The sequence below is a fragment of the Stegastes partitus genome, unplaced genomic scaffold, assembly GCF_000690725.1.
Source record: "Stegastes partitus isolate 25-593 unplaced genomic scaffold, Stegastes_partitus-1.0.2 Scaffold578, whole genome shotgun sequence".
Classification (NCBI taxonomy): Eukaryota; Metazoa; Chordata; class Actinopteri; family Pomacentridae; genus Stegastes; species Stegastes partitus.
The window spans coordinates 259,321-284,998 of NW_007578309.1; the positions used below are offsets into that span (position 1 = coordinate 259,321).

Here is a 25,678-nt window from a genome sequence, read left to right on the forward strand (position 1 = left end):
CGTATGGATTGTGTGGCAGCTAAATGTCCGATTTGGGATTGTTGTAACGAACTGAATGCTGATGTTGGGCCTGATTAAACTTAACAACCAGCTCGACTAACTTGAATGTCTTGTTTTAGGCAACATAGAAATATATTCAGGATTTCATTACTGTTCTACTGAATATTTTATGACTGGCCTCTTATAAATAACCCTCGTTTCCTTTGACTTTTTAAACCCAGTAAATAGCAGAAGAATTTCTCAAACATGCCCACAGGTCACCTCTTGTAGCCACGAGCAACAAACATCTTTTTCATTTGTGAGTGTTTAGGGACACAACAGAATTTCACGCTTATTTTAAGAACTTTGAGAGCCTCTAGCCTTAATCCACCGCTGTGTTCTGCCCGTGGTCCAAACAGACCTGCACAGTTTTGCATCTGAAGGCTTCAATTGTTGGTTTCCGTGATTACAGACGAACAGTGGAGGCTGATTGCCGCTCCGTCCAGTCCAGACCTGCTCTGCTGTCAATGCGTCCCCTGTCCCGGCGTGAATGGGAACGTGATTGGACTCTTGTAAAAATGTGCCAGAAGCCCCAGTTAACACGTAGGCTGCAGCCCGACCCACGGAAACACTCTGCAGACACTGCCAGCTGAGCCAGCGCGAGCATGTGAACTTCAACACTCTGTCCATAGAGAAGTCAAAAGAAGTCAAGCAGAATGTGAAGTAGGGCGGCCGCAATGAAATCACTTCATTAAAACAAATCTTTGTGTTCAGTATCACTAGATAATCGGTTTTGGCTTCAGTCGTTGGTCAGCTGCAGTCAGTTTTAGACAACGACGGCTGCAGCTGATTGAGTCTGATTTAGTCGAGCGGAAAAGTTCCCTTAGATCCAACGCTCTCAGAGTATGAGAGAATTTCAAATTAAAGCCTGATGCCTTAACAGCTGAAGCAACAACACAAGAGAAAGAATTAACTCGGAGGCACTTTGCATTTGTTCACTTCTCTCCTGCTCTCTGTGCTCACATAGACTGGATGTCAATACAGCTGAATTCCTGATAAAGCTGTTCTCCTTCACATACTGTTCTGTGACAAAACAAATATGAAATAGAGGCCAAAACACAGCTCATTAAGACCACACATTAGTCTGCAGTCACTTCCAAGCTGCTGCTCTGCACAGCCAAAATACAGATTTTATTACTGCGACATCACACACTGCTACGACGAAGGCTGTGCTGTGGATTTGTGTGAATTTGCAAAGAATTTGAAGCTACTACCAAAGTCAGAGAACAGCTACGCAATGAAGGGAAAATTAGTTGCTTTAGCTGCTCTTTACTTGTAAAATATCCAGCGTGTCCATGCTGTGCTTTATCTAGTATACAGACTTAACTCTTTCACTACGTAGGCCCACTTTTGTGTTTGTTTTTAACATGTCGGTTTTGCGCTTTAAACCTTTGCATTCGTACTGTGCTGTATCACACAATGACACACACTTTATCAAAATACAATTAACTTAAATGAAATGCTCATTTTGACTTTTCTTGGAGGAAAATGAAATCCGATCTATAACACTGGTCTACACCCATTTTGGTGCCAAAGTTTTTTGAGCTGATTTTGGACAATTGCAATGAGCTGAATCCAAATATTACATTGGTTTTGCTCAATGAGGTCAAAATTGAGATTTGTCGTGACATGCAATTTACTTGTATTCACCTTTACAAATGTTTACGGTCATCAACTTTGGATCATTTAGCTTATGAAAAGGATTAGAAAATGAAATTTTCCTCTAAAATCCAATTTCATATGAGAAATGCTAAACTAAATCAATCGCTAAAAAAATGTAATCAATTTAGTGGCAGTCACGAAATCAAGTTGGCATAAAAACTTGACCTGATACAGAAAAGGAGACGTCATTTTTGGCTTCAGTGTTGCAAAAATGTCTTAAATCAGTTAAAAAATCCTAGACCCCTTCAAAAATATATATTTTTTGTAACCCAGTGTAATCTAAAAAAGTAACCTGGTAAACAGTCAATAGATTAAATTGGATGCTGAGGGAGATAACTGCATGAACTTTCTGTCATCATTTCTTAAAGCATTCTGCTTTATTTTTTTTTTGTCATTTCTTAATGAACTCCGATGTCATTTGAAACACTTGTCTTTGTGTATCTCTTTCTTTCTCCTTCCTTATTCTTTACTCATTTACTTAGCTTCCTCTTTTCTCTCACTCTGAGCCAAAGAGTTGTCCCTTTATCTCACCACCTCCTTTTTCCCTCCTTGAAATTACTTCCACTCTTCCCCACTGCGATCTAACCAGTAAGTGGGCAGTAAAAGTCAGCCGAATGTGTCTCGCACCTACTCTTTGAGTTGTTTGCAGCGCGTTTGACAAAGTGTGGCCGTTTCATTTAATGAAAGGTCAGCCGGGCCTCGCCGAGGGATTCCCACCCTGCTCTCCAGGGGGTGATCGCGGTGATGCTGGTTGCCATGGCGCTGAAAAGGACAGAGTCATTAATGAAAGATGAGGCGGGGGAGGTGGGGGGGAACGCCACCTGTGGATCCTTCCTCTGGGGATCTGCCTCTTCAGTCAGCTAATGGTTTCTGTGAGTGACTTGCTCAAAGCCTAATTGAATTCAAGAGGATTCTGTGTATCGGGCCCAAGTACTCATTAAACAAGGCTGGTGCTTGAATAGGCCAGTTGATGGTCCAGGTAATTAGCGGGCAATAACGTTTTACACCGTAATGACCTGCATTAGGTGGCGGGGAAATAATTAGGCAACAACAAGGCAGCGCTATTGTAATGTTGCAGCGATGTTAAATACCTTGAATTAAACGCCAGAGACAAACAATATTGTTTTGTTATTATACTGCTGTACTCAGAGTTTTAAATTCCCCTTTTGAACCTCTTAGACCTCAAGCAGTTCCTTGGTGGGGTTTTTTTGTCACATTTTTCCTCACTGCAATATAAAGTCCTACACATCTATGGAAACAGAACAACTATGACTAGAAGGAGAGAGAGCTCAGAAATGACTTTAGAGTAGTATAAGAAAAATGTAATGCCATAAAAAAAGGAGTGCCCACAGGTGTTTCCAACACAGGAAAAAATGGTAGCTCTATATCATACTGATATTTTACCACTGATGTTTTTCTATCCATGCTTGCTTCCTGTCTGCTCTTTGTAACACAATTGAATTCAATTTGGCTGGAAAGTCCCTGAATTTTTGTCACATGACTCCTGATGGCAGCCGAGTCGGCAACAGCTTGAAAGTTGTGCCATAAAGCGCAGAATTTTTTTGTTTTTTGAATCGAGGCGAATTTGTAAAATGGAATGAAGTGAGTCTGATGGTGTTAAGTTTTGCAGACTGAACTGAATTGTCAGAGATGTTTACTTCAAGGACTGTCAGGAAGTTTAAAATCCAGTGATTCCGTTTGCACAGTTTCTACGATAAATAGTGTTATTTTGGAAAGTTAAGTTAGGATTTTCGTCTTTACTGGTGAGGCTGCTGGTCGTCACCCCTGTACATCTTAAACCTCTTCACCTACTTAAACTGGATCAAGTTTATTTGCATCCGATGCTAATCCTGTTTAAACGAACTCTGTGTAGATCCACCTGCTGTAAGCTTTCCTTACCTGTAGATATAGTTTGTAATGTCACAACACCTGATCTCACCACTGTTTCTAATGTTTTAATTGGCAGTTGAGCTGCAACATTTAATCAGTTAATCAACTGTTTGCCAAGATTCAACACCTTTATTTGTCACAAACACAAGTACACACAGTATGACGCACAGTGAAATGTGTTGAGCACCTGTTCAGAAGAAGAACATGGCGACTAGTAAACAGAGCTACCAAAGTAAAACTACGTTCCAGCTCTTTTCACAATCAGTTGGGGCAATTACGTTGAATTATTTTCAAAAAGTCTGAATGTTCTCATCTCATTGTCTGGTTTCTTTGCTCCTCTGTGACAGTAAACTCAATATCTTTGGGTTGTGGACAAGACATTTGAGAACGTCGTCTTGGGTTTTGGGAAACACTGATTAACGTTTGTCGCAACAACTAATCAATTAATTGAGGAAATGTTTGACTGGTTCATCAACAATGCAAATAATCATGAGTTGCAGCCCTAATAGTCAGAACTACTTCATCGTAATAGCAGATATGGCAGTTTTGCACAAATGTGATGAACAAGATCAGTGTCAACGAATGATTATCTGTTCAGTTTCATTTCTCAATTGCATAAAACACACGGCAGAATTTTGCACATATGTTAAAGTCACAGAGATGTTTTCTACACTTCAGCAACTACGTCACACAAACACCAGAGCAGGAATTAATTTAACGTTCATAGGTTTGTCTTTTGGGAGAATAGAGCTGCTCAGATGAATGCGGCTGCTGAGTTACATAAGAACAAGTGCAGTTGCAGCTAATAATGCGTCTTCTATTTTTTTTTTTTTTTGTAAATGCCCCTGTGATGGCCTCCCAAGGTTTTCTCTATTTCACTGCCGCTTAATGAGCTTTTTCTCCTGCTTCTCATTGATAATTTAATGTAGTAGGCTGTCATTCTATTCACAGTTTTCCGGCGTGGGTGTCGTGAAGCCCTTTGAGACTGTGACTGATAAAGCACTGTACCAAATATAAATGACAAGTGTAACTCCTTATTGAATCCTGCTCAAGTTGTTTTCCAGACGGTGAAACGGAGCTGGGAATCATCATCATCATCATGACTCCATTTCTGGATGTTGCTGCTCTTGTGGCTGCAGGGCCTCAGTGTGTGTTTCTACCTGACATAAAACACACACACACACACTCACCTTCTCACTCCATCACTGTGGGCTGTGCAGGTTATATATAGCCGCAAGTGGTGATGGCTTCTTTGTCACACTTCAGGTGTTTTTATTGCCGCCACGCCACACACCGGCCCCTCTCCTGCTCCGTCTCTTTCTCTTCCACCATCTGCTCGAGTGGATGAGTCACACTTGTGAGCAGCAGAGGGTATTTTCCTCATGGCTCAAACATATTGTGTGTTTGCGTGTGCAAGCAGGTCGTCTCCGTGCAGTCACACAGCTGTACGTGTGATCAACATGGTCACACTCATCTTCCTATATGCTCTTTTCTCTTTATATGCGTTTTGATTTTTTGCAACAACTCAGTTTTGTTGCTGTTTGGCAGCTCGGTTTGATTTCAGCAGTTTGGTTGGAATCGAGTCGATCGTCTGTTGTCTGCTGGGCTCGTTGGTTTGTTGCAGTTTTTGTGGAATGGCTCATACACGTGAAAGTTAGAATCAGAATAAATTATTATAGGTAAGTAAATTCAGGGAATAGTTGCCACTTCTCTCTTGGAAAGAAAAAAAGTTAAATGTTGCATGTGATGGAAAAAGAGGCGCTAAAGTCAATTTGCACTATTTGAGCAACCAATATTTAAAATTCAAAAAAGAACCATAGATGTTTGTGTCTGTACTAAGTGTTGAACACTTGCAATGCTTTTATATTTACTAAACTTTCACCTAAATTCTCTGAATATGTTACAGAAATTGGTCTTAGCTGCTGAACATGGTGTGATTTGTGGCAGACTTTTTGTTTTTTTTTAAAGAATTTTTCAAAATGTAAAAGAAACGGCTTTAAAGAGTGGTTAAGAAATAACTGTGCCTACACTTACAGCTAGTTTATTTTAATATGTAATGCCTCTAAATTATTATTTTTGATCTCGCCTAATAAGCAGGAAGTGTTTGGAATAAATGCACCAATGAGCCGTAACGTTAAATAGGCCACTTACAGGTGAAGTGAAAAGCATTGGTTATGTTGTTGCAGCAGCACCTGTCAGGAGGTTGGACATATTAGGCAGCCATGGAACAGTCAGTTCTTGGAGTGGATGTGTTGGAAGCAGGAAATGGTGTTGACTCGGTCTCCAAATTCCACAGATTTCAACTCATCCAGCATCTGTGCGATTTTGCTGGAAAATCTAAAGTTTGCCCCACAGAGGCCAAACCTTTCTTGACATTTTCCTCCATTTTCTCTCCATTCTCAGTCGCCAAGTTTACACAAATTAATCTGATGGCAACAGCAAACAGTGGCTCATGTATGCAGGCCTTTATCTGAACGGTTAAATGTTTGCGTGTAAATAAAGAGAAACTTATTAAGTATTTTGATCTCTCGCGATGAGCTCATTGTACATGCTGATGCTGCAGTGACGATGAAAATACCATTTTTCAGCCAGATTATGTGTATTTGACGGTTGTTTAAGAGAGTGAAAAGAAACGCTAACATTTTGAGTGGTTTCAAATGAAACGAAAACCTGGGTAAATACAGAAACTTAACTGGCTCACAAGATCTCACACAGGTGGATGACATTTTCCTGCTATGATTTGAGTCCACGAGTCCCTTCTGCAGGTCATTTCAAATTAGTACAAAGTGGTTCTGAGTGATCACCTTTATCCTGTAATGAAACATTTTTGCCCTGACTGAAGTGGTCTCCACCACAAACCACAGTGATCTGTACTGACCGTTGTTCAGTTGTGCTGATAACCTTCCCGCATATTCAGTGAGGTTTAAACGAGGGCTTAATGGACAAAAGTGAAAGTTTGAGTTCAGTGTTGTGTCAAAGGAGTGCCTCAGTGGACGTTTTCTGAAGGAAGAGACGTATGTAATGTCCTGAGAATAATTCCTCCGTCCTGAAGCCTCTGTTTAGTGGAACGTGTAGCTTGAGTCTGACGAGAACATCATGTTCCTTCTTGAAGCTCAGATGTGTCTGTAGTGAGCTCTGTGGTGTGTTCAAGTGCTGACCAAGACAATGTTGCTTGATTACTGCTAAAATGCTTGATAAGTCAAAAGTATTATTGACTATTGCTGAACCTGTTTCCATTTCCTCACAGCTCGCACAGTTTTCAATGATAACAGACAGACTTGTTGCTTTCTGCCTTTTTGAAACATCTTTTATTTGAGATTGTCATAGATAAAAGTAGCTAATCCTTTATAATTTACCACAAGAGGCTCTTGATTACGTCCTTAACGGCTACATAGATGAAAACTGAGGACATGCAATGTGTTGTTGCTAAAAAGTTGCCAACTGTAGATCCATTGTCAATAAACCAGCTGTAAACAAAGAAACATCTAGTTAGTCCTCATATCAAAGCATGACTTCATCGTAACCCCATTTATCAGAGCCAGAAACTGTAAAAACAGGTAGAATTGTTGCGTTTTGAACTTTCCAATAGTCCTTGAACTAATCGTCTGCAACGTGCTGTTTTGTCAGGAAACTCAACCAAACCTAAGATTAAAAACGTGATATTCCATCAAAATCACTTTATTCTTCACATCCTGTTTCACAACTTGCCAAAAAATAAACCATTTGCACCAGAAAAAAAACAACTAACTGGAGTAAAAATAAAAAATAATCATGTCTGTTGAACTTGAAGAGAGTCAAACAAAGCAGGACCTGGATTTTCATACATTTTTATGCTAAACCTTGATGTAGTTCAATTAAATAATGTGGCAGACAGGGATAAACTACGTTATGAACATGGTAAATCTGATACCTTTTGTCCAAGTATTGAAAATCCTACAAAATTTAACGATTTAGATGTTTTTTGAAACCACTTAAAAACCTCTTAGAATCTCCTGAGCCCACTTTGGAATGTCCTAATTTACTGTGATAGCAAGCGCTGGTCGAAAATACCTGCAGGCGGCGGCTGACCAGGGACTTTCTCTTGTCTGAGGGGCCTCTGCTCTTCCTCCCTGTTCGATCCTGATCACTTCCATATGGGCTGGAAGCTCTCTGCAAACTCCATAAGTGAAGGCTGATTAATGACAGAGACGAGAGGGAGAAAGAGACAGATGAGGAAACACACACACAAAAAAAAGAAGTGTTTCGAGGAAGGCAGCAGGGAGGTGAGTTAGTGGTACAGAAATTTAGAAAGTGAAAAAAGACAGAAAGTGTGAGCTGAAAATTGAAGTCACGGTTGCAGAGCGAGGAAAAGGAAGGATGCAGATGTGGCCGTGACGCTCCCCAGAGCTCCTCCATCCTGAATCCTTCCTTCCGTCTAAAACCAGCTGCTCTCATTCCTTAACAAACCTCCAGGTCATCCCTGATCCCAGCGTACCTCTCTGTCTGTCTTTCTTTCTTTTATTCTTCCCCTCTTGTGCATGTTCATAGCAGGGACTCCCCCTGGACTCCACGCCCGAGCTTGGAAAAGCTTTCCCTAACATTTATACGGTTCAGCTTGCAAGTTTAGTTTCAGCTTCACGGGATTTATCATCCCTCCCCACAGCTTGGAAACAGCTGACTCTGGCCTTTCGCAGCAGAGAGTCAGTTTCTTGTCAGCTGGTTTAAAGCCAAACCGGGCAAAGTGAAGAAAGCGTTTTAGAGAGCAGAGAGAGAAGACATACCTCGGATGTGAGTCAGCTTATTAATGAATCAGTTAATCAAAGAACTTGGTGTGTGAGTGGCACCTTTTTGTTCGTTTTGAGGGCTGATTAAGTGACTCTAGTTTTAGAGATTTTTTTTCTGTTCAGGCCAAAAAATACCAAAAGAAGTTTACTGATAAGATCCTCATTGGTGTAACTTGGACAGTCATAAGTCAGCAAAGTGCAATTCTACAAAAGTAGAGCGAAACTCTACCCTGAATCGGCATGCACAACAAAAACACGAGGGACCATATAAACCCGTTCCGTAGCTTGTTAGGTGGCGTTTGTTGGTTAAACAGATTCTAACTGTAGATGAGGGAAACATGTTTGTGTTCTCAGGTGCCAAAGATGTTTTGCAGTAGGACAAGTTTCTGCATGTAGTCTTCATCCTCTGATGGAAATAATGCTTTAAGTAAGAAAGAACAACTACAAATCCATCGAATAAACAATATTCTGCTGCAACATTTCCAGTCACATGCTCTTCGGAAGTTGAAATCTTTATATAGATCTGAAGAAATAATGATCTGTATGGGAAAGGGAGCGGCGTCAGTTAGAGCCTGTTGTGATGACAAAACTTGTGAGTTGTTCATATGTTTGTGCACGTTTATGGATGGTTGTTAGTTAGTTAAACTCTAACTGGTGCTGCCAATCTGCTAAAATGCACAAGGTCTTGATTTCCTGGTGTTTCTGGCAGTTGCAAGACACATTTTCAGCAACTGCTGGACCTGCTGGTGTAGAGGGAACCATTACTTTGATGTAACTCAGAAAATCACAACAGATTGCAGTTGGATTTGTGATTTGCACAAAATTCCGTTCTGATGCAACTAAACTGCATTCTCAGTTGTGTTTGAGGTGTTTTCTCTCAGATTATGTTTGTAACGTATCATAAATAGGTTTTGAATCAATGTACGTTTGCCATTTATTTCACTGTCGCCCCATTTAAGCCAACTCGTCATATATTAGATGGGGCGGGGCTTGTCACCCTGGTAACCCAGAAAATGGAGGAGACGCTTTATATGAAGATGTTTTTTTCTGAGGGTTCATAACCTTAACCAAGCTTCTAACAGGTAAAAGTGTCCATAAGTGTGATATTTTCCTAAAAGTAACCACAAAGAAGGTGAAAACTGAAGCTAAACATCGACAAAAACTTAACTCTGAGACTGGTGGTTTTTTGTCTATTTCATGATGTTAAATCTGGTCTTCTGGTTGGAAGTCCGGTCTTCAGTTTATGTCATCATCCTTCCTTCTATTGTGGACATTGTTGCTCCTTCAAACTAGCGACTTTTTCCATGGTTGGAAGAGACAAATTTATTCAAAACGAAACTTTTTCCCACCTTAACCATAATTTAAAATGCGTTTTAGTTGTATAGAAACAGAATTTTGTTGAAGATGCATCTGTGCAGCTCAGTCTAAATTAAAGTGTATGAAATCAAATTAATTCACAATCCTCTAGTGCCACAATGAAATTTTAGGTGAAACTATTGGATGGATTTCCACCACAGTCAGTTCTCCTACAGATAAAATGTATTAACATTAGAGATGCTTTGGTTTGTGCAGCAGTCATCTACCAAACGTCAGCGTATTAGCATTTAATCCAAAGCCATATGAAGGTAGTGTTACTGTCACATCTTAGAGCAGCATGAAGCCGTCACCCAGCAGGTAAAAGTTCTGCATCAGCCTTTAATACGTTCTGAACAGCATGTTCTGTACGAAATGTTTGCAAAGACCATAAAACAAGTAGAAAACAAGAGGCTGCCATCATTATGGTACGTCGAGATGATCAGTTATGCTACCGAGGCCACTAATTAAGATAATGAATTCACTGGCACACGCGAGATGAAAATCAGTTTCCCCTCATTTATAAACAAATATATTAGGCAATCTGCTGTACAATCTAATGAGATCATGTAGCGTACAGAGGAAACCCGCGGCGTCTGGTCTGCCCCATGACAAGATTCACCACACTGATACCGCAGCGATTCTCCACATATGCAGAGTCAGAATGAGCAGTGAGGCTGGCATGACAAGAATGAATTCGTCATTCATCTGCCGGCTTTGTCCGAATGCGTTTGGCAGACACGTTGAATGAGATTTCAGTTACCCCTTTTTGGTTTGTTTCTATTTTTAGACGAGTCGGTCGGCCTGCTTACATAACTTTGGCCTATAAGCAGCGAAATTAGTCACAATTTCCAGCCGTAGTATGATGTTCGTGAGTCAGAGCGTTTGGGGAATGCGATGTGGATCCACGATTTCCCTGTCTGAATGATGCTCGAAATACCAAGCAGGTGATGAGAACTTTTAGTGACGCTGTGGTCCTAACTAATCAATCACGTAATCAATTCGTTCAACAACCAGGAGCCAGAAGGAGCCTAATCAGTGATTCTCGTTGACTCAGATTAAGCTGCTTTGCCCTTTGCACAACCATCCGAGGCGCTAAAAGTAGAATATCTCGACATTTATCCTCCCATTTTCATGTTTTTTTTTTCTCCTGCACCTCATCCCACCCACCCCCGGCAGGATGTGACATCACGGCGGTGAAGCCCCCTGGAGCCGCTCTGCTCCTCTTTGATGTCAGAACCGTTCTTCACTCGGAGCTTCATTAACATTAATGAGGGAGATGAAAATATTCTCATCTCATATCCCATTCCCCATTCCTATTCTCGTCAGATCTGCAGATTTGTCCTCCGAGTGTGTGTGTCTGTGTGTGTCCTTCCACTCTGCCAGAGACCTTTTAACAGGAGCGTCCACATAGAAGTTTAGGACTGTGGTGTGTCTGTGAAGACCTTGAAAGTAAACCCGGCACGTATTATATTGCTTCGTGCTGCCTTGTGTTGCAGTTTCTGGTCACATTTTAACTCCCTGTCTCTTTTTTTTTCTGCAACATAAAGTCCTGCACCTCTGTGGAAACAACACAAACATGACTAGAAGTAGAGAGAGCTCAGAAATGTCTAATGTGCAATAGGAAACAGTTCTAATGCCATAAGTCTTTGTAGAAATAAAATTTTTAAAAAGTTGCATATCTTTGATGATTTACTTTAAAAAAATCAAACAAACCTGGAACTTGTCCAGCATTTTATAAAGTACCACTAAGTACCCAAAGTAGAAAAAATGGTAGCTCTACATACCATCTAGATAATTTAGTACTTAGGTTTTTAATTTATTTGTCTCCTCTTTGCTCTGTGTAAACAGTGCCTGCAGTTCAATCAAGTAAGCGCTGGAATTTTTTGTTTTGTGATTGTTGGTTTTATCTGAGTCACTGTTAACGTCACGTCTGTGCAGAGGACCCCAAATTTTAAGTACACTTGAAGCAAATGCTTTATCAATGGCAAAGTTGTAAATGAATTTTTAGCTTTGATTTGTTTAATTTTCCTGAAAGAACTACTCGTCATAGATGAGGAGTTAAAGGATCGTAGAAAAGGTGAAAATATAACTATATTTTAGATTTCCTGCTTTGAGTATCTGTACAGTTTTGTACCTTTTTTTAAAATAAATAAATAAATAAAATAAAAAAGATAAGAGGATTTTTAGGGTTCAGGTTTTGGGGTTCAGAGGGTTCATATATGACTCAGAAATGTGACATATTTTTAAGTGACTGCAACTGTGAGCCCCGAAGAATACATAAAAGTAGAAGGAAAAATGTTGTTTTTGCAGAAGTGTAGTAGTTGTGGCTTGGTGGAGAGGAAGACAGGCAGAGGGCAGCTGATAAGTTTAGTGGAAGGGTTAACAACTAGATGAGGAGGGTCACCAGAACTAGATTACACCAGTCAAAGCTGCAAAATGTCAAAAGGAAATCCACATTTTACTGTGACTGTAGCTGCAAAGACAAAGGGCAACACACCAACACGTCATGATGCACTGATCTCAGTGAGGAATGTTAATGATGCTCCCATTAATGTAAATGAAGGACAATTACAGTTTCTTTTCTTGTCTCACTCAGGGGAAAAAAAAAAAAAAAAAAAGTCTAAATGTCACGGTAATTCTCCAGCAGAGATGGGACCAATAAGGAAGAAGCAGCTGTGTCATGCCTGCTTCCCTCTGCGCTCCACGGATATGTTTTGAGGGGATTTTCTCTTCATGTCTCGTGTTGTTTTTTTGTCCTTTTAGTTTCCACATTCTCTTCCTCTCACCACACTTTGAGTTCCTCTGGCTCTTTAGCTCACAGCGGTCGCTAAAGAAGTGGAGCGTTTGGGCCTTCAGCTGGATCACGCACACTTCTGATGGCCCTCCACACACATGCAAACCGCTGTGCATTCACCACACAGGAATGCACATGTACGGCTCGGAGACGCAGCGTGGTGAGAGTTTGCGACTGAAACCTCTGCAGGCGAAGGCTGTGGTCTCCTCAATGTTCCTGAACTTCAATTTATTCCATGCTATGAGAGCACGCTGACATCCCATCCGACCAAACCGAGCGACCACAATCAACAAAACATGCAGCAATGCAATCATTATTTTTTAACCGCTGGGATATGATTGTTTAAAGTGCTCCCCTTTTTTTGAATGGCTGCATGCAATCAGAGCCACTCAGCCACAAATCGGTCTGCAGAGGAGGTTCTGGGATGTGAAATTTATACAGATTGAATCTCCTTTTAAGAGTTTTTCCTTGTGTTTGCTGCGCACGTTCGTCTGCAGCTTGTAGGAAGTCGGTGTGCAGATCTAAAGGATGGAGGAAAAATCAGTTTGGTCTCTGCAGAGGTGATAAAAAATCAGCAACAAGTCAATACACAAGGCCAAGAAACAAAAAATAAGCATGTTCTTATAGAGTTCAGTTTATATCTAGATGAAACAAACTAGATATAAAGTGAGGTTGTAGCTGTACAAAGACATTCGAGGTTAAACTAAGCGAACTGGCTGCTGACTATTAATAAGACATCGTAATGGCATCGATCTTTTAATCTAAATTTTAACTAGAAAGCAAGGAATCATCCTGAATATCCAAAGATTTTACGCTATTTGCTGGCAAACTGGGTTTTGAGAAGCTGTGTTGGACATTTAGTTTGCATTTTCCTCATATTTAATGTGTATAAAGATTGAAGAGACTGGTTAGTTTATGGACGTCGTTGATCCTGAGTGTTGTAGAGTTCAAACCATTGTGAGCTGCTTTGACCTACAAACGTAAAATTGTCCTGCTGCTTTAAAATGTTTATTAACTGACAGAAACATGTGGCTTTTGTAAGTGTCGGGACTGAAATTAGTGGCACACCTCGAACTTTCATCATGGTTTGAGCTGTTTATTTGAACTTAACATGTTATACAGACAGACAGAAAGTTTATATCAAAAAAGCAGTTTTCAGGAGAGTTGGAACTGTAGAACAGTCCACACGGGGACGTCTGGCTATCGTCGTAAGAAATAATCTCCGTCCGTACTACAAGCGTTGAAACACATATCACATGGCTGTTAAAGTACACGGGGATTATACATGCTGGCGTGAATGCAAAGCAGAGGGTTGGCTGCTTAAGTTGTAGTGAATAGGAGATAATTTGTTGTCTTTGGTGAATTAACCAGTGGAAGGAGGACCAATTAGGAAGCAAACTTAGTGGCTGCATCATCATTTTAAAAACTCTGTGTCTGCCCATGGAAGCAAAGATGAAAGTCTGGAGTTTTCGTACTAGAATGGGCTCAACAAGTTTCCAAGAGTCTGTATTATAGTCATAAAGTGCTGAGTCGTGTGCACACGAGGTGTAAATGTTTTGTGTTTAAGATGAAATCTATCCATGTGGATGGAGCCTTAGCTAGTGACGTGGTTGCATTGATTTAACTTTTTACCAAAAAGGACATTTTCTGAAAACAAAAACTACAATATTCAAGTTTAATGACCATTAAATTACCTATTAACTATTAATTTTTTACATTACATCAATGAGAAAAGTCTAGTTTTTCTTCCTCCATGAGCTTGTACAGTCTGTTTACCAAACTATGAACTGCTCTCTTTCCACTGACAAACTCATTAAGCACATCGCACAGTGTTTTCAAAGCTAAGTGGCTGCTTACAGTGGCTGCTCGTACTGACACTGCTTGATTTACTAGTTTATATGAAAATGTCACTGAGTCTGAGTCTGCAACCTGAGTGGAAAAATCAAAGCTTTCACTTCAACAAACTATCAGCGTGAACAAAAATCCCTTCACTGTTCTTCAGAAACACATTTATCTCCCTTCTTTTTCTTAAATACCTACATACTTACACATCATATGACCTTATAATGATGCCCACCTTACATTTCTAAGACTTGTGTGGTCTGAAAACTTACTCATGTACAGTGAATATAAAACAGTGGGAGTTTCTCCTTCACTTCAACCCCACATGTAGCCTCTGCTCCTCTGACAAAAACAAATGGATCTGATTCCATTTGCAGTGTATAATATAGATGTAAGGTTTAATCATTTGTCCGTAGAATATGTTAAAAATCCTCAGCCGGTGGAGCAAGTCATGAATTAATTATTCTGCCTTCACTTTTCCTCTCTATTACCAGCTCTGGTTTGTTTCTGCTTACAGCTAGATGGAGGATAAGGACTAAGATGTTAACTTTCAGTGCAGCTCGGGGGGAGATTTGTGATTTAAAAACCTGCAAGTTCAATCATATTGTAAGTTCATCAGCTGCTGCCGAGTGTTAACGCGGTGCAGCTTCTGTCGCCATAATGAGGCACATTAGCAGAGGTGTGAAAGTTATTGCGAAACTGGAGGTGTGCGTATGGACGCATGCTCTTCACGCGTGTCCTTGAGCACACGCTGCACTCGTGGGATACGTGTTTCAGAGCTGCAGCGAGAAGATTCTGTTTTTCTTTTCTGCAGAAAGTTATTCCAAAACCCATAGCGAGATGCATGTTAAGTAGCTCCGGCACGTGCGGGAGGCTGTTTGCTGCCCCGTTCACACTTGACATTCAGGAAAGTGTTTTTTACTCCTCGACGCAGAGCCTCCATTTTCATGCACTTCTAACTTTGACACATACACTTTTAAAAACACAGGGTGTGTGTCTCAGAGGAAGTGGATCTGTCCTCCTCTCATCACTTTCCCCTCCTGGCTCTTTTCACTCCCTTTTCACACACTTTTTTTTTTTTTCTTTTTTCATTTCCCCGAGCAATTTACGCCTGTCATTTGCTCCCATTTTTACACTTTCTGCTCCTCAATCTTTCCTCCTTCTGTTTCTGTCTCCTTCTTTACTTGTATTCGGGTTGTGAATAATGGCAGCGACGTACAGAAATGTCTGTCACTGAAGTGCTCTTTTCTCAGCGGACTCCCGCTCTGTCGTTCTCTGGTAGATTTAGTAGCTGATGGAGATGTTGTGTCCAACGCTCTCGGAGGTGCATGAAAAGCTCGTTACATATGGGTCCCACCGGTCTTTTTGAAGCTTGCAAAGCCTGTTAAAAAAAGTTGTTTATTGGCTCTGGAGAAAATGATGATGGGTTATCTCAGATTGGGAGACTAAAATGTACAAGACACAGACATGGAGTTTGAAAGAAAGATGATCTGATGCTACTGGCATCATGGGAAATGTAAGATCTAGACTTGTTTAAAAGAGTTGTTAAAATATGTCTCTTGTGTGTCCTCCAACTGTAAGGAAATGCAATCATAAATCAGCTGAGTCACTCTTTTACCTTTAACATCTGAAAGATTTGAGTCTCAATAACTAACCCAGAGCAATTTCTAGTCTTTTTATTTGTCACATTTTTCCTCACTGTGGGCTCATTTTTCACTGCAATGTAAAGTCCTGCACCTCTATGGAAACAGCACAGTCATGACTAGAAGTAGAGAGAACTCAAAAATGTCTGTTTTGCAATGTGAGGCAGTTTTGTTGTAAATCATAAAAAAACAAAAGTTGAATTTATTTGATTATTTATTTTTACAAAAATTGAAAAAACGTGACTCTACAAGTCCATTTTTTTTTTTTTTTAAAGTACATAGTAGCAATGCTGGAGAAAAAGATGACTCTATACAGTAGATATTTCAATATTTTTATTGTGCTTTTGATTTGTTTTGATGTTTGTCTCCTATCAGCCTGCAGTTCAGCCAAGAAATCCATGAATTTTTGTTTTTAAGTCGTAAATGACTTCACAGTTGTGGTGAGGATGGATAATATTCTATAGAATCAACGGATAGTAAACAATTTTTTTTGGCAACTATTTAAATGAGTCGTGCAGAATGTAGGGATTTTGACAAAACATCAGGATTGTAGATGACCAGTGGAACAGCAAGTCACAAATAAATATTTCAAGAACTATCAGAAAGTTGAAAATGTGATGATTTCTTTTTGCTTTTACAGTTTCTTGCTCTGATAAATGGTGTAATTTGGGTGATTTTTTTCTCTCTTAAACCTGCAAGTGGGCTTTAGGGTTCAGAGGGTTAAACACCGGACGCAGAAGGGCGACATCCTCTATTATAATTACCAAGAAATGTCCCCAAATGCTATGTAAGGGTAGTTATTTAGTGATGGGTGCATTCATTATTTTAGTGCTGAAAAGCTGAAATCATCTGAATTGAATGTCATATGAAGGAGGGATTTTATTTATTATGAAATACAAAATTTGCAGCAAAGTTCTGAGGTTTTAAAAGAGGTTATCTAACAAAACTAAAAGTGAAGGGAACATAAATGAGAAAATTCAAAAACGGTGTATTAGACCATTTTGTAAACAAGTTGGTTTAAACATTTACCAATGGACCAAAACTAAATCAACAAAAAAGAACTAGAAAAGGAAGTGAATTAGACCAATAGTAACAAGTGAAAAAACAACCTGTGTTTTCAACAAATTAAATAAGGAGTAAACGGGAGAAAAAGAAGCGTAAGCTCCACAGAAAACTGAGGTGATGAGTGCAGCAGAGTTACTGACCTTTAACTCAGTCGTGGCAGCAGGTGCAGCCATCACACACAAAAATGCCAGGAGCGATTCTTCTCTCGGTCTTGAGGTTGTTGCTTCACCTATTCATCTCCCATCTGTGTCTCTTCCTCACTTTTCATTTTCCACTCTTGTGCGTGTGCTGTTTTTTAAAATGTTGGGAAACAGACCAGGAAAATGACCCCCAAACCACCGCTGAATGGCTTTTGTTAGAACCACTGAGCTATTGAGTTTCTTTATGTGTGTGGCGTTTCAAGCCAATCGTACACTGGATGATGTGTAAAATGTCAGTGAGGAGCCCAGAGGGATCTGAGAGTTGAGATGAGTCCACTTTAGTTTATGGGAAGTTGTTCAGACTGATCAGTCACAGCGATGATGAGAAGCAATATGATTGGTTTAGTTGACACCAGAGTGCTGTGTTTCATTACAGAGGGAGTCTTAACCGTGATCGAAACTCGCTGACAAGACACACAAACACGGAGGCAGTTACATGACAAAATGTTACCGCAAACTTAGTTTAACCTCTGGGAGACTTGGAGAAGATTCAGCAAAGAAAAAAAAGCCACAATGGTTTCCAAATAAATGTGCGTTTGGCATTAATAGTGTCATTAAAAATGAAAAAGAAGCTTCTGTTGGTCGGGTGGTGGCCTTTGGAGTAGCAGGGGACGCTGAAATATGTCGCACTAGTTAAACTAATTGGCCTTCATTTTACAGTGTGTCTTTTTTTGTGTGTGTGTGCAGCGGGGTCACGGTGTCCGGAGGAAAGATGCTGCCGTGTCTTTTTAATTACAGCAGTAACTCTAGCAGAGCGGAGCTGCTCTCGCTCGGCTTGTCTGCATACCTGTTGCATCACCGTCGTACTTAAAACTGCAGTTCAGAACATCCTTGGGGCTGTTACGGCTTTTATGCAACATGTGTTCAGTCGGTTAAAAGAGGTTCAGTTGGTTCAAAGAGGAAAACAAAGGATGAATAACAGGAAAAATCAAAGAATGTTAACTGGCTCCCTGAGTGCCGCTCAATAAACCAAAGTGCACTCTGTGTTTTCTGGGAAATTATCAGCTCAGGTGAAATGAACACTTGACAATCAGATCAGGTTGTTGTTTTTTTTTCTGTAGGTAAAAGAGATAGAGTGATTTTTTTTTTTTCTGTGTGTTGTCTCCCTGCAGTGAACAGAGTATCTGCCAGGCGCGAGCCGCTGTCATGGTGTACGACGATGCCAACAAGAAGTGGGTCCCAGCCGGCGGCTCCACGGGCTTCAGCAGAGTCCACATTTACCACCACACGGGTAACAACGCTTTCCGCGTGGTGGGACGCAAGATCCAGGATCATCAGGTCAGTGGATGAGACAGAGTGAAACCTGTACATACAAGGAACCCTTTTCAGTGATGAAGTTCTCTGGTTTCATGTACGAGCTTAATGTAAACGCTGCGTTTTCAGAATAGAATAGAATAGAATAGAACTTTATTGGTCCATTTGGTGCAAACCTCAGGGAAATTGTTGTGCTAGAAAAACAACAACGCAACACCAACGCAACAACAGTAACAACAACAATAGTAATAATAATAATAACACTAGATACAGTAACAAACCAGTAACTTAACCAGTAGTCCTTATCAATCAAAAATCAGTGAGTTGTTTCGACAAATCAAGTCCAGTGGATATTATCCAGTATGCTGACCATGGACGCTTGTCATTCACCAAAGAAGAGCCATAGCTATAAAGGCCACTCAGCTTTCAAAATGTTGCCCTTTGGACTCGAGTTCCTCTACAATATGCAAGGAAGCCATTAGCTACCACAGAAGTCTTTGTCATGGTGGCCCGTTCCTAGCTAAACTCCAGAAATGCTAGCTGACATGGAACAAGCCAACTGAGCGTCTCCTTGGGTCGCCACGTTGTTAAACAACAAACAAACTGCAGACTTTCATCTCAATACATGACAAGAGCATCCACCTGGTGGCTCAACCAGGTACTACAGCTTATGTGCAATACATTTTCTAAACATACATGGCCTTTGTCTTCTGCTTTATTGGTTTATATATGTATAATCTGTTAAATTATTAACAGCAATTAATCAATTAATCATTCCTGGCATTCATGCAAATTTAACTTTGACCCTTGTCTCCAACCTAAACATTGTTGCGAACCAAGCACACTCCCTTTAAAAGGAAAACGCATCTCACCAACCCCCAAAATATGCTCAGGAGTAGCACAACAAAGAATTCTGTGTCTGTGTTATGACAGGTTAGATCTGTTTTTGCAGCATAAAGGTGACCGAGACAATGTGGAGCTGCTAGTTTTTTATGTTGTAGCTGCTGTACAAAAGTTAAACACAAATTTAAAGAACCAGCGAGTTTGTGAAATGTTCTGAGAATCCTCGTATATTTTCAGCTTCATCTCTTTCAACTGAGTCATATATAGTCGCTTGCGAAGAGTTTCGAGAAGAATGAGTGTGTGTTTTGTTACCATCTGCTTGTTAAAGTACACAGACAGCGTTTCCTCTCACTCCGAGCGAGAAGTTTGCCATCATGCGAAAAAAAAAAAAAAAAGAAGAACATTTTGGACGGAAAGCTGACAAGAAAGTGGGATGTTACTGTAGCTAGAATAGACACCGGAGCACATCACGATCATTTGTAAGTCGTGCAGAAACGCTGGCATGCGCACACATAAGCTGACCTTCTACTGAACCTTTTCCCTGCGTCTTGAACTGTTTTCTACTCGACTCTCCAACTCTAAATCCCGCGGCTGTCAGCACATCCCGCTGCCCGCTAAGCTCTTACACGCAAGAACACACGAGCGTCATGCATTAAGGCACACAAGAGCTAATGTACGAACACACACCGATTTACTCGCAGAATCCTGAAAAAATGGAGGAAATGGGAGCAGAGAGATCAGATGGGCTCAAACAGCTCACAGCTTCATGGCAAAGATAATCCTCACTTTATATAGATGCTTCCCAGGCAGCTCTGGGTGCAGCTCTGTGCAAAAGTTTGGGCAAATTCCATATTTTTGATGATGCGAATACAACCCCTGCAGCAAACAGACTTTAAAGTGCAAAAAAAAAAGTGTTTTCAAGCTACACTGTATCCACAAACACACTGTGGAGCTTCAGGAGCGAGCTCTGCATGCATATGCTCAGTTCTGATCAATGCAGAAACGTTACCGCACAATACAGCGAGAGGCTGCCGAGAGACAAGATATTAATAAGTAGACGAGGACCACCCGAGGACACGATGTGACTGTGTTGACAGCATGTGAGTGATTCCCTCCCGTGGGGCAGCGAACGCCGCCTCGGCCGTCCCTCAGTCTTTTCTGTCTTATTGTCTCCAGTGAGGCTGCAGGGAGGGAGGAGGATGAATCATGATACCTCCATCCTTCCGCTCTCGTCTCCTCCGTCGTTCTGTGAATTCTCAAATAAAAGCTGTTCTGCAGATAATGGCGGGAGGAGGGGGGGGCAGGAGAGCAACACAAACAACCACAGGTCAGTCGCTGATAAAGGCGAGGGGTGAGGAGGTGGAATCAACCTGCGCTGCAATGCTAATCGGAGCATGTGGTTAAGACACATAACTGCAACATCCCAGGTGTGACTCTCCATTTGCATTTCTCTCTACGCTCCCCCCCTCTGTATATTTATTTTCTGTTTCCTCATTAAAGTTGAGCATAATGAAAGTAATCTTATAAATGAAATGAAAATGCTGTTTGTTGTGAATTGTGCTTGCAATCTGTTTTAATCCTCTCAATCGTTTTAAAATCTTTTTAAAAAAATCACCAAAATTACATCGTTTATCAGAGCCAGGAACAGTAAACACAGGAAGAGTAATTGGATTTTAAGCTTTACGACAGACCTCGAACTAATCATACGTGATGTATAGTTCTGTAGTTGTAAATTTAAGCTTAAAAACGCAACATTTCATCAAAATTACACAAAAAAATACAACATTTTGCATTTCTCAGCAAAACAGAGAAGCCATTTTTGACTCAGCTGCAACCAACAGTCACGTGACAAAGATTCAGGAGCCACTGGTTGAACTGCAGGTTGTGTTACAGAGAGCAAAGAGGAGACAAGTATGGAAACTCAGGAAAAATCTACCTAGTAAAATATTGTTAGCGTGTGGTGTTGGTAACACCTTGGAACAATATTGATATGACGTTGTTATATTGCACAAAACACATTCAAGCTCTCTACTTCTAGCCATGGTTCTGTCGTTTCCATAGAGGTGTAGGACTTTACATTGCAGTGAAACTAAGCAAAAAAACTTGACACAGTGTCTGAACATATGGGCCAGTGAGGTGAGAATACTCAAATGTCGTACAATATGGATATTAGGATAAATGTGAGCTTTCAAGCTAAACTTCATAAAAATGCAATCAGTTGAGAAGTTAATCTGCATCATCGGACTGCAGCTTCCTGTTGTTCCTGTTATACCCAACTCCAGGTCTGGTCTGATGTGGACTTTACTGCATCCAATGAAGGATTCTGTTCAGAGGCAAGAATTTTGCTATCATTCGGGCATATTTGTTAATGAATTCGTAACACAGAACTAAAAGTTACACTTGCCAGAGTGTGATTCTTATAAATTGGGAACTTTAAAAAATAATAATAATAAGGGCAACTGAGCGGCTGTACTTGGTCTGTTTGCGTTATGCAGGATGATAAACATACCCTGTGGTAACACTTGACTTGATGTTTTGGGGGCCACTGGCTGGTATCTTTACTTTTTGGTTCAGCAGCGCATGACTTTACCCCAATAAAAGCAAATGAGAACTGCTGATTTCTGAAACCAGTAGTGGTGAGTTCTGCCTTTCCTTAGACTCCACTCTCATTGTCATTGTGGTACTGCAGTTATAAGATCAGAGTTGTTTCCTGCATAGTGGAATTGTTGGTGATTTTAGTCAACCCCAAAGGAAACAATTCTCATAATGGAGAGTTAAGATAACAAATCAAAATTTCACCTGTTTTCTTTATTGGGGTTAAATTACACAGTTAGAATAGACACTTTATGAAATGATCAGAAATGACAAAAAACTGCACAGATTTATCAAATAAGGGGAGACAGACTCATTACCTCTACTGTACATGAACCAATCATACTTACCGTCATGCACAGTCACCCTCTGAAGGCCCACTCTGAGCCGGGAAAAACCCTGAAGATGCAAATTTCCTCTGCTTGTTTTACTCACTGCCATCTTCAATAAGCATCTAGAGTTACACGGGCTGCGCTCCTTCTCACATTTGCTTGCTGCTTGTTGTATTACCCCGTCCATCAACGTTAAAATAACGGCTATGCGACTCCTTCCCCGCCTGCTGCAGACACATTATAATAACCACGGAAATTGATACCAGATTATTTCTCTCTGGGTTCAAATAAATTTTGCCCGCACTCGCGCTAGACCTTGTTTTCCATAAACCAGCCGATTGGTTACAGGTATTAGGGCTTGCAGAGCTGTTTATTGGCCAAATAAGTATTGAGCCCTCTGGAGGGAATCTAACCTTTCTGAGAGGTTTGTCTCAGCGCAGTTTAATCCCTCATTTTCACCAGGAGGTTCCAGAAATCTTAACTAACCACGAGGCCTCAGAAGATAAGCTTTGAACCACCGGGTCCCTGCTGGGAGACGTTTTGAATTATTATTAGTTTGGACACGAGACGACACGGTGATTATGAGATTAAACCGCATTACACGTCTTTTCGGGGTATTTCAGCTGTATCAGATGAACAGTCACAAAATGTTGTGTGTGTTGCCTAAAAATAAACTGAAGCAGATTAAGATCCTTCGATTAAAAAACGCTCTTCACTTCGCATGTGAAGGACGGACAGCAGAAGTCTAGAGAGGGAAAAAATCTGTTGTTGTCAGTTTAAGACCCACCTGATTCGTCTCAATAACTCACAGAAGAGTAGCTTGGCGGTGCGCCCAGGACACTAAAAGTCCCTGATGTTAGCATCGAAAGCGCCTTAAACACAGACTGAGTGGATCATAAAGCGTCTTTACGATCAGGTAAGAATGACCTCTTACTACATAATAGGCTGCAGAGTCCCAGTGTTGTCTTCCATCCGTCCATTAGCTGTGCCGGCTCCGTCCTGCAGAGGGTCCCGGCTGACATTAGGTCAGAGGTGGCCGACACACTGGGCAGGTCGCCAGTGGCTTACGAAAAGACGCAGAAAACCAACTAAAGCGTGCGGTACAGGATGAACATGCAAACTAACCATTGCAGAGTCTTTAATTTGACTTTACGTAGGATTGGAGTCGAGAATTTGCAGGTTTGTTTTGAATCATCTCTCAGATTTTGTCAGCTCTTGAGCTCGGTAGCAGGTGGACAGTCAGGAATCGGAGAGTCGAGAATGATAGATTGAGACCACAATTCCTGTTTTTATGTCTGTGTTTGTGCTGCTAAGCCATAAATCTCAGGGCGACCTTGAAACGTGTGACATGTGCTTTTCCACGATACAGTTTCTGTCAGACTGAATTCAGTTTAAACCCTTCAGAAACTGCTGTACAGAACCAGACATGTTCCTGAGATACAGTTAATATGCTCGGTAGACATGCTTCACATGCATTTGGCTACTGGTTAGGTCACTAATCATCCGTTTTCTAAACACTGACCATATTGCCATAAAGTACTTTTAAGCACATTTTGAAGTGTGAACAGAAAAGGTTCAAAAAAAGAGTTCTTACACTCGCTTGAGGTAGTTCTTGGACTTTTTTGTGAGCGATGGAAACACCTTTTGCAAACTGATCAGCTGTTTCCTCTTCTTTCATTGTCTTGGCCTCCAGACAGCACTAAAATTGCCTGATTGAAAATAACCCCTAGAGACGCTCTCACAAATAGACGTAGTTTTATTTCATCAACTTCTTCTTTTCGGAAGTTTTTTAGTGGTTGATTTTGTTTCAGCCTTCTCCTTTGTTACGTCGCTTATAAATCCATCTTCTGACGGCACCACACAGCCCAACTGATTGGCTCCAAAGCATTTAATGGAGACACATCGAATTCTTATTTTGATTTTCTTGAAACTTTCCAAGACTTTTCTTTCAAATGCACTCGACAGTCATACAAAAGCACGCCTAACGTTTCCTCTCTTCTCTCAGGTGGTGATAAACTGTGCCATTCCCAAGGGGCTGAAGTACAACCAGGCCACGCAGACCTTCCACCAGTGGCGCGACGCCCGACAGGTCTACGGCCTCAACTTTGGCAGCAAGGAGGACGCCAACGTATTTGCTAGTGCCATGATGCACGCGCTGGAGGTGCTGAACTCCCAGGATGCAGGTAAGACGCCCTCAGACTGCTTTAATATCACACACCAAGAAAAGGCTCAAGTGTTTTCTGCCCAGTGGCTACACCATGCAAGTTAAACCGTTAACCGTGCTGTAGCTGCAGCATCAGATTTTATATGACACTGTCCAGATATTATCTAGAGTGGACAACATGGTGGAAACAGCAATGAGGGTAAAATGGGGAAAAAAACTCTACAAGAGAGCTGTGATCAGACAAACTATACCGAAGGACACGTCTCGTATTTTATATTCTGGGTCTGAACTGTTCGCCTTTTGAAGACTACGTAGAGGCAATGAATGCAAAACCAACCGTCTCCAGCTTCAGGATACTGTTGATCAAAGAAGCTGTATCCAGAAAGCTCACCTGGTTGATGAGGCGCTTCATGTAATGACTGAATTTTCTGCATATTGCTCCCTTTCTTTTGTCTCCTCAACTGTCAAAAAAAGCCGAAAATCCCCATCAGTTCTACACCCGTTTGTTTAACCACATGGAGTAGCGCAGAACGATAGCGAGTGCAATGCTATTTACTTGGTTCTATTTAATTGAATTATTTCAACATGCTTATGCGCTTACTGTTGTGTATTTGTCTGCTGCGTGTGTCTTATGTAATTATGTTGTGTGCAGCTGCGTGCGGCACTCGTACCAGAGACAAACTTCCCCTCAGGGACAATAAAGTAGATCTCATCTTATCTCATAACAGAAAGGTCTGTGCTGATGTTTCAGACGCTAAAATGTTTTCAGGACTAATGGCGGGAATATTTTCTTTTTGTCAGTTATCATCATACAAAGTGCAGCAAACTGGAAAAGCTAAATCAGATTAATATTGGCTGTGAGCGTTCGTTTCCTTTAAAGCCGCGCCGGTTCTCCTCGGTACGCTTGCACATTATTTTTCAAGGTATTTGGTAAGTTGTTCTAAGTGCCGTCTCAGTGAATCCAGACAGACTCTATGATAGCATGAGATCATGTTGCAGAACTGTGGAGTGTTTGGGCTCAACATACTGCAGAGGGAACTTTCAATCAATCGGACGCCTCCCTGATAAAATGGCGATTCTGAACAGTTTCCTAAACTTTTGAACAGTCCTGAACTTCCATTTCTTTTCTTAATGGCAACAGCGAAAGGGTCAAGACAAACAGATAATTTGGACTCCTCTATATACCTTTTTATTTACACTGACAGCAGTTAAAAGTTAAATATGTCATATTTGAGCATC

The 25,678-nt window shown here is 40.9% G+C and overlaps 1 protein-coding gene across 1 annotated transcript in view; it reads left to right on the top strand.

The window, feature by feature from the left end:
- enah (ENAH actin regulator) overlaps positions 1 to 25,678 on the top strand; it is a 164,714-nt gene that overhangs the window by 69,458 nt on the left and 69,578 nt on the right. The window contains exons 2-3 of the mRNA XM_008288868.1: positions 18,367 to 18,532; positions 24,281 to 24,458. Of these exons, the coding sequence (XP_008287090.1) occupies positions 18,367 to 18,532; positions 24,281 to 24,458 (344 nt within the window). The remainder of the gene's footprint in view (positions 1 to 18,366; positions 18,533 to 24,280; positions 24,459 to 25,678) is intronic.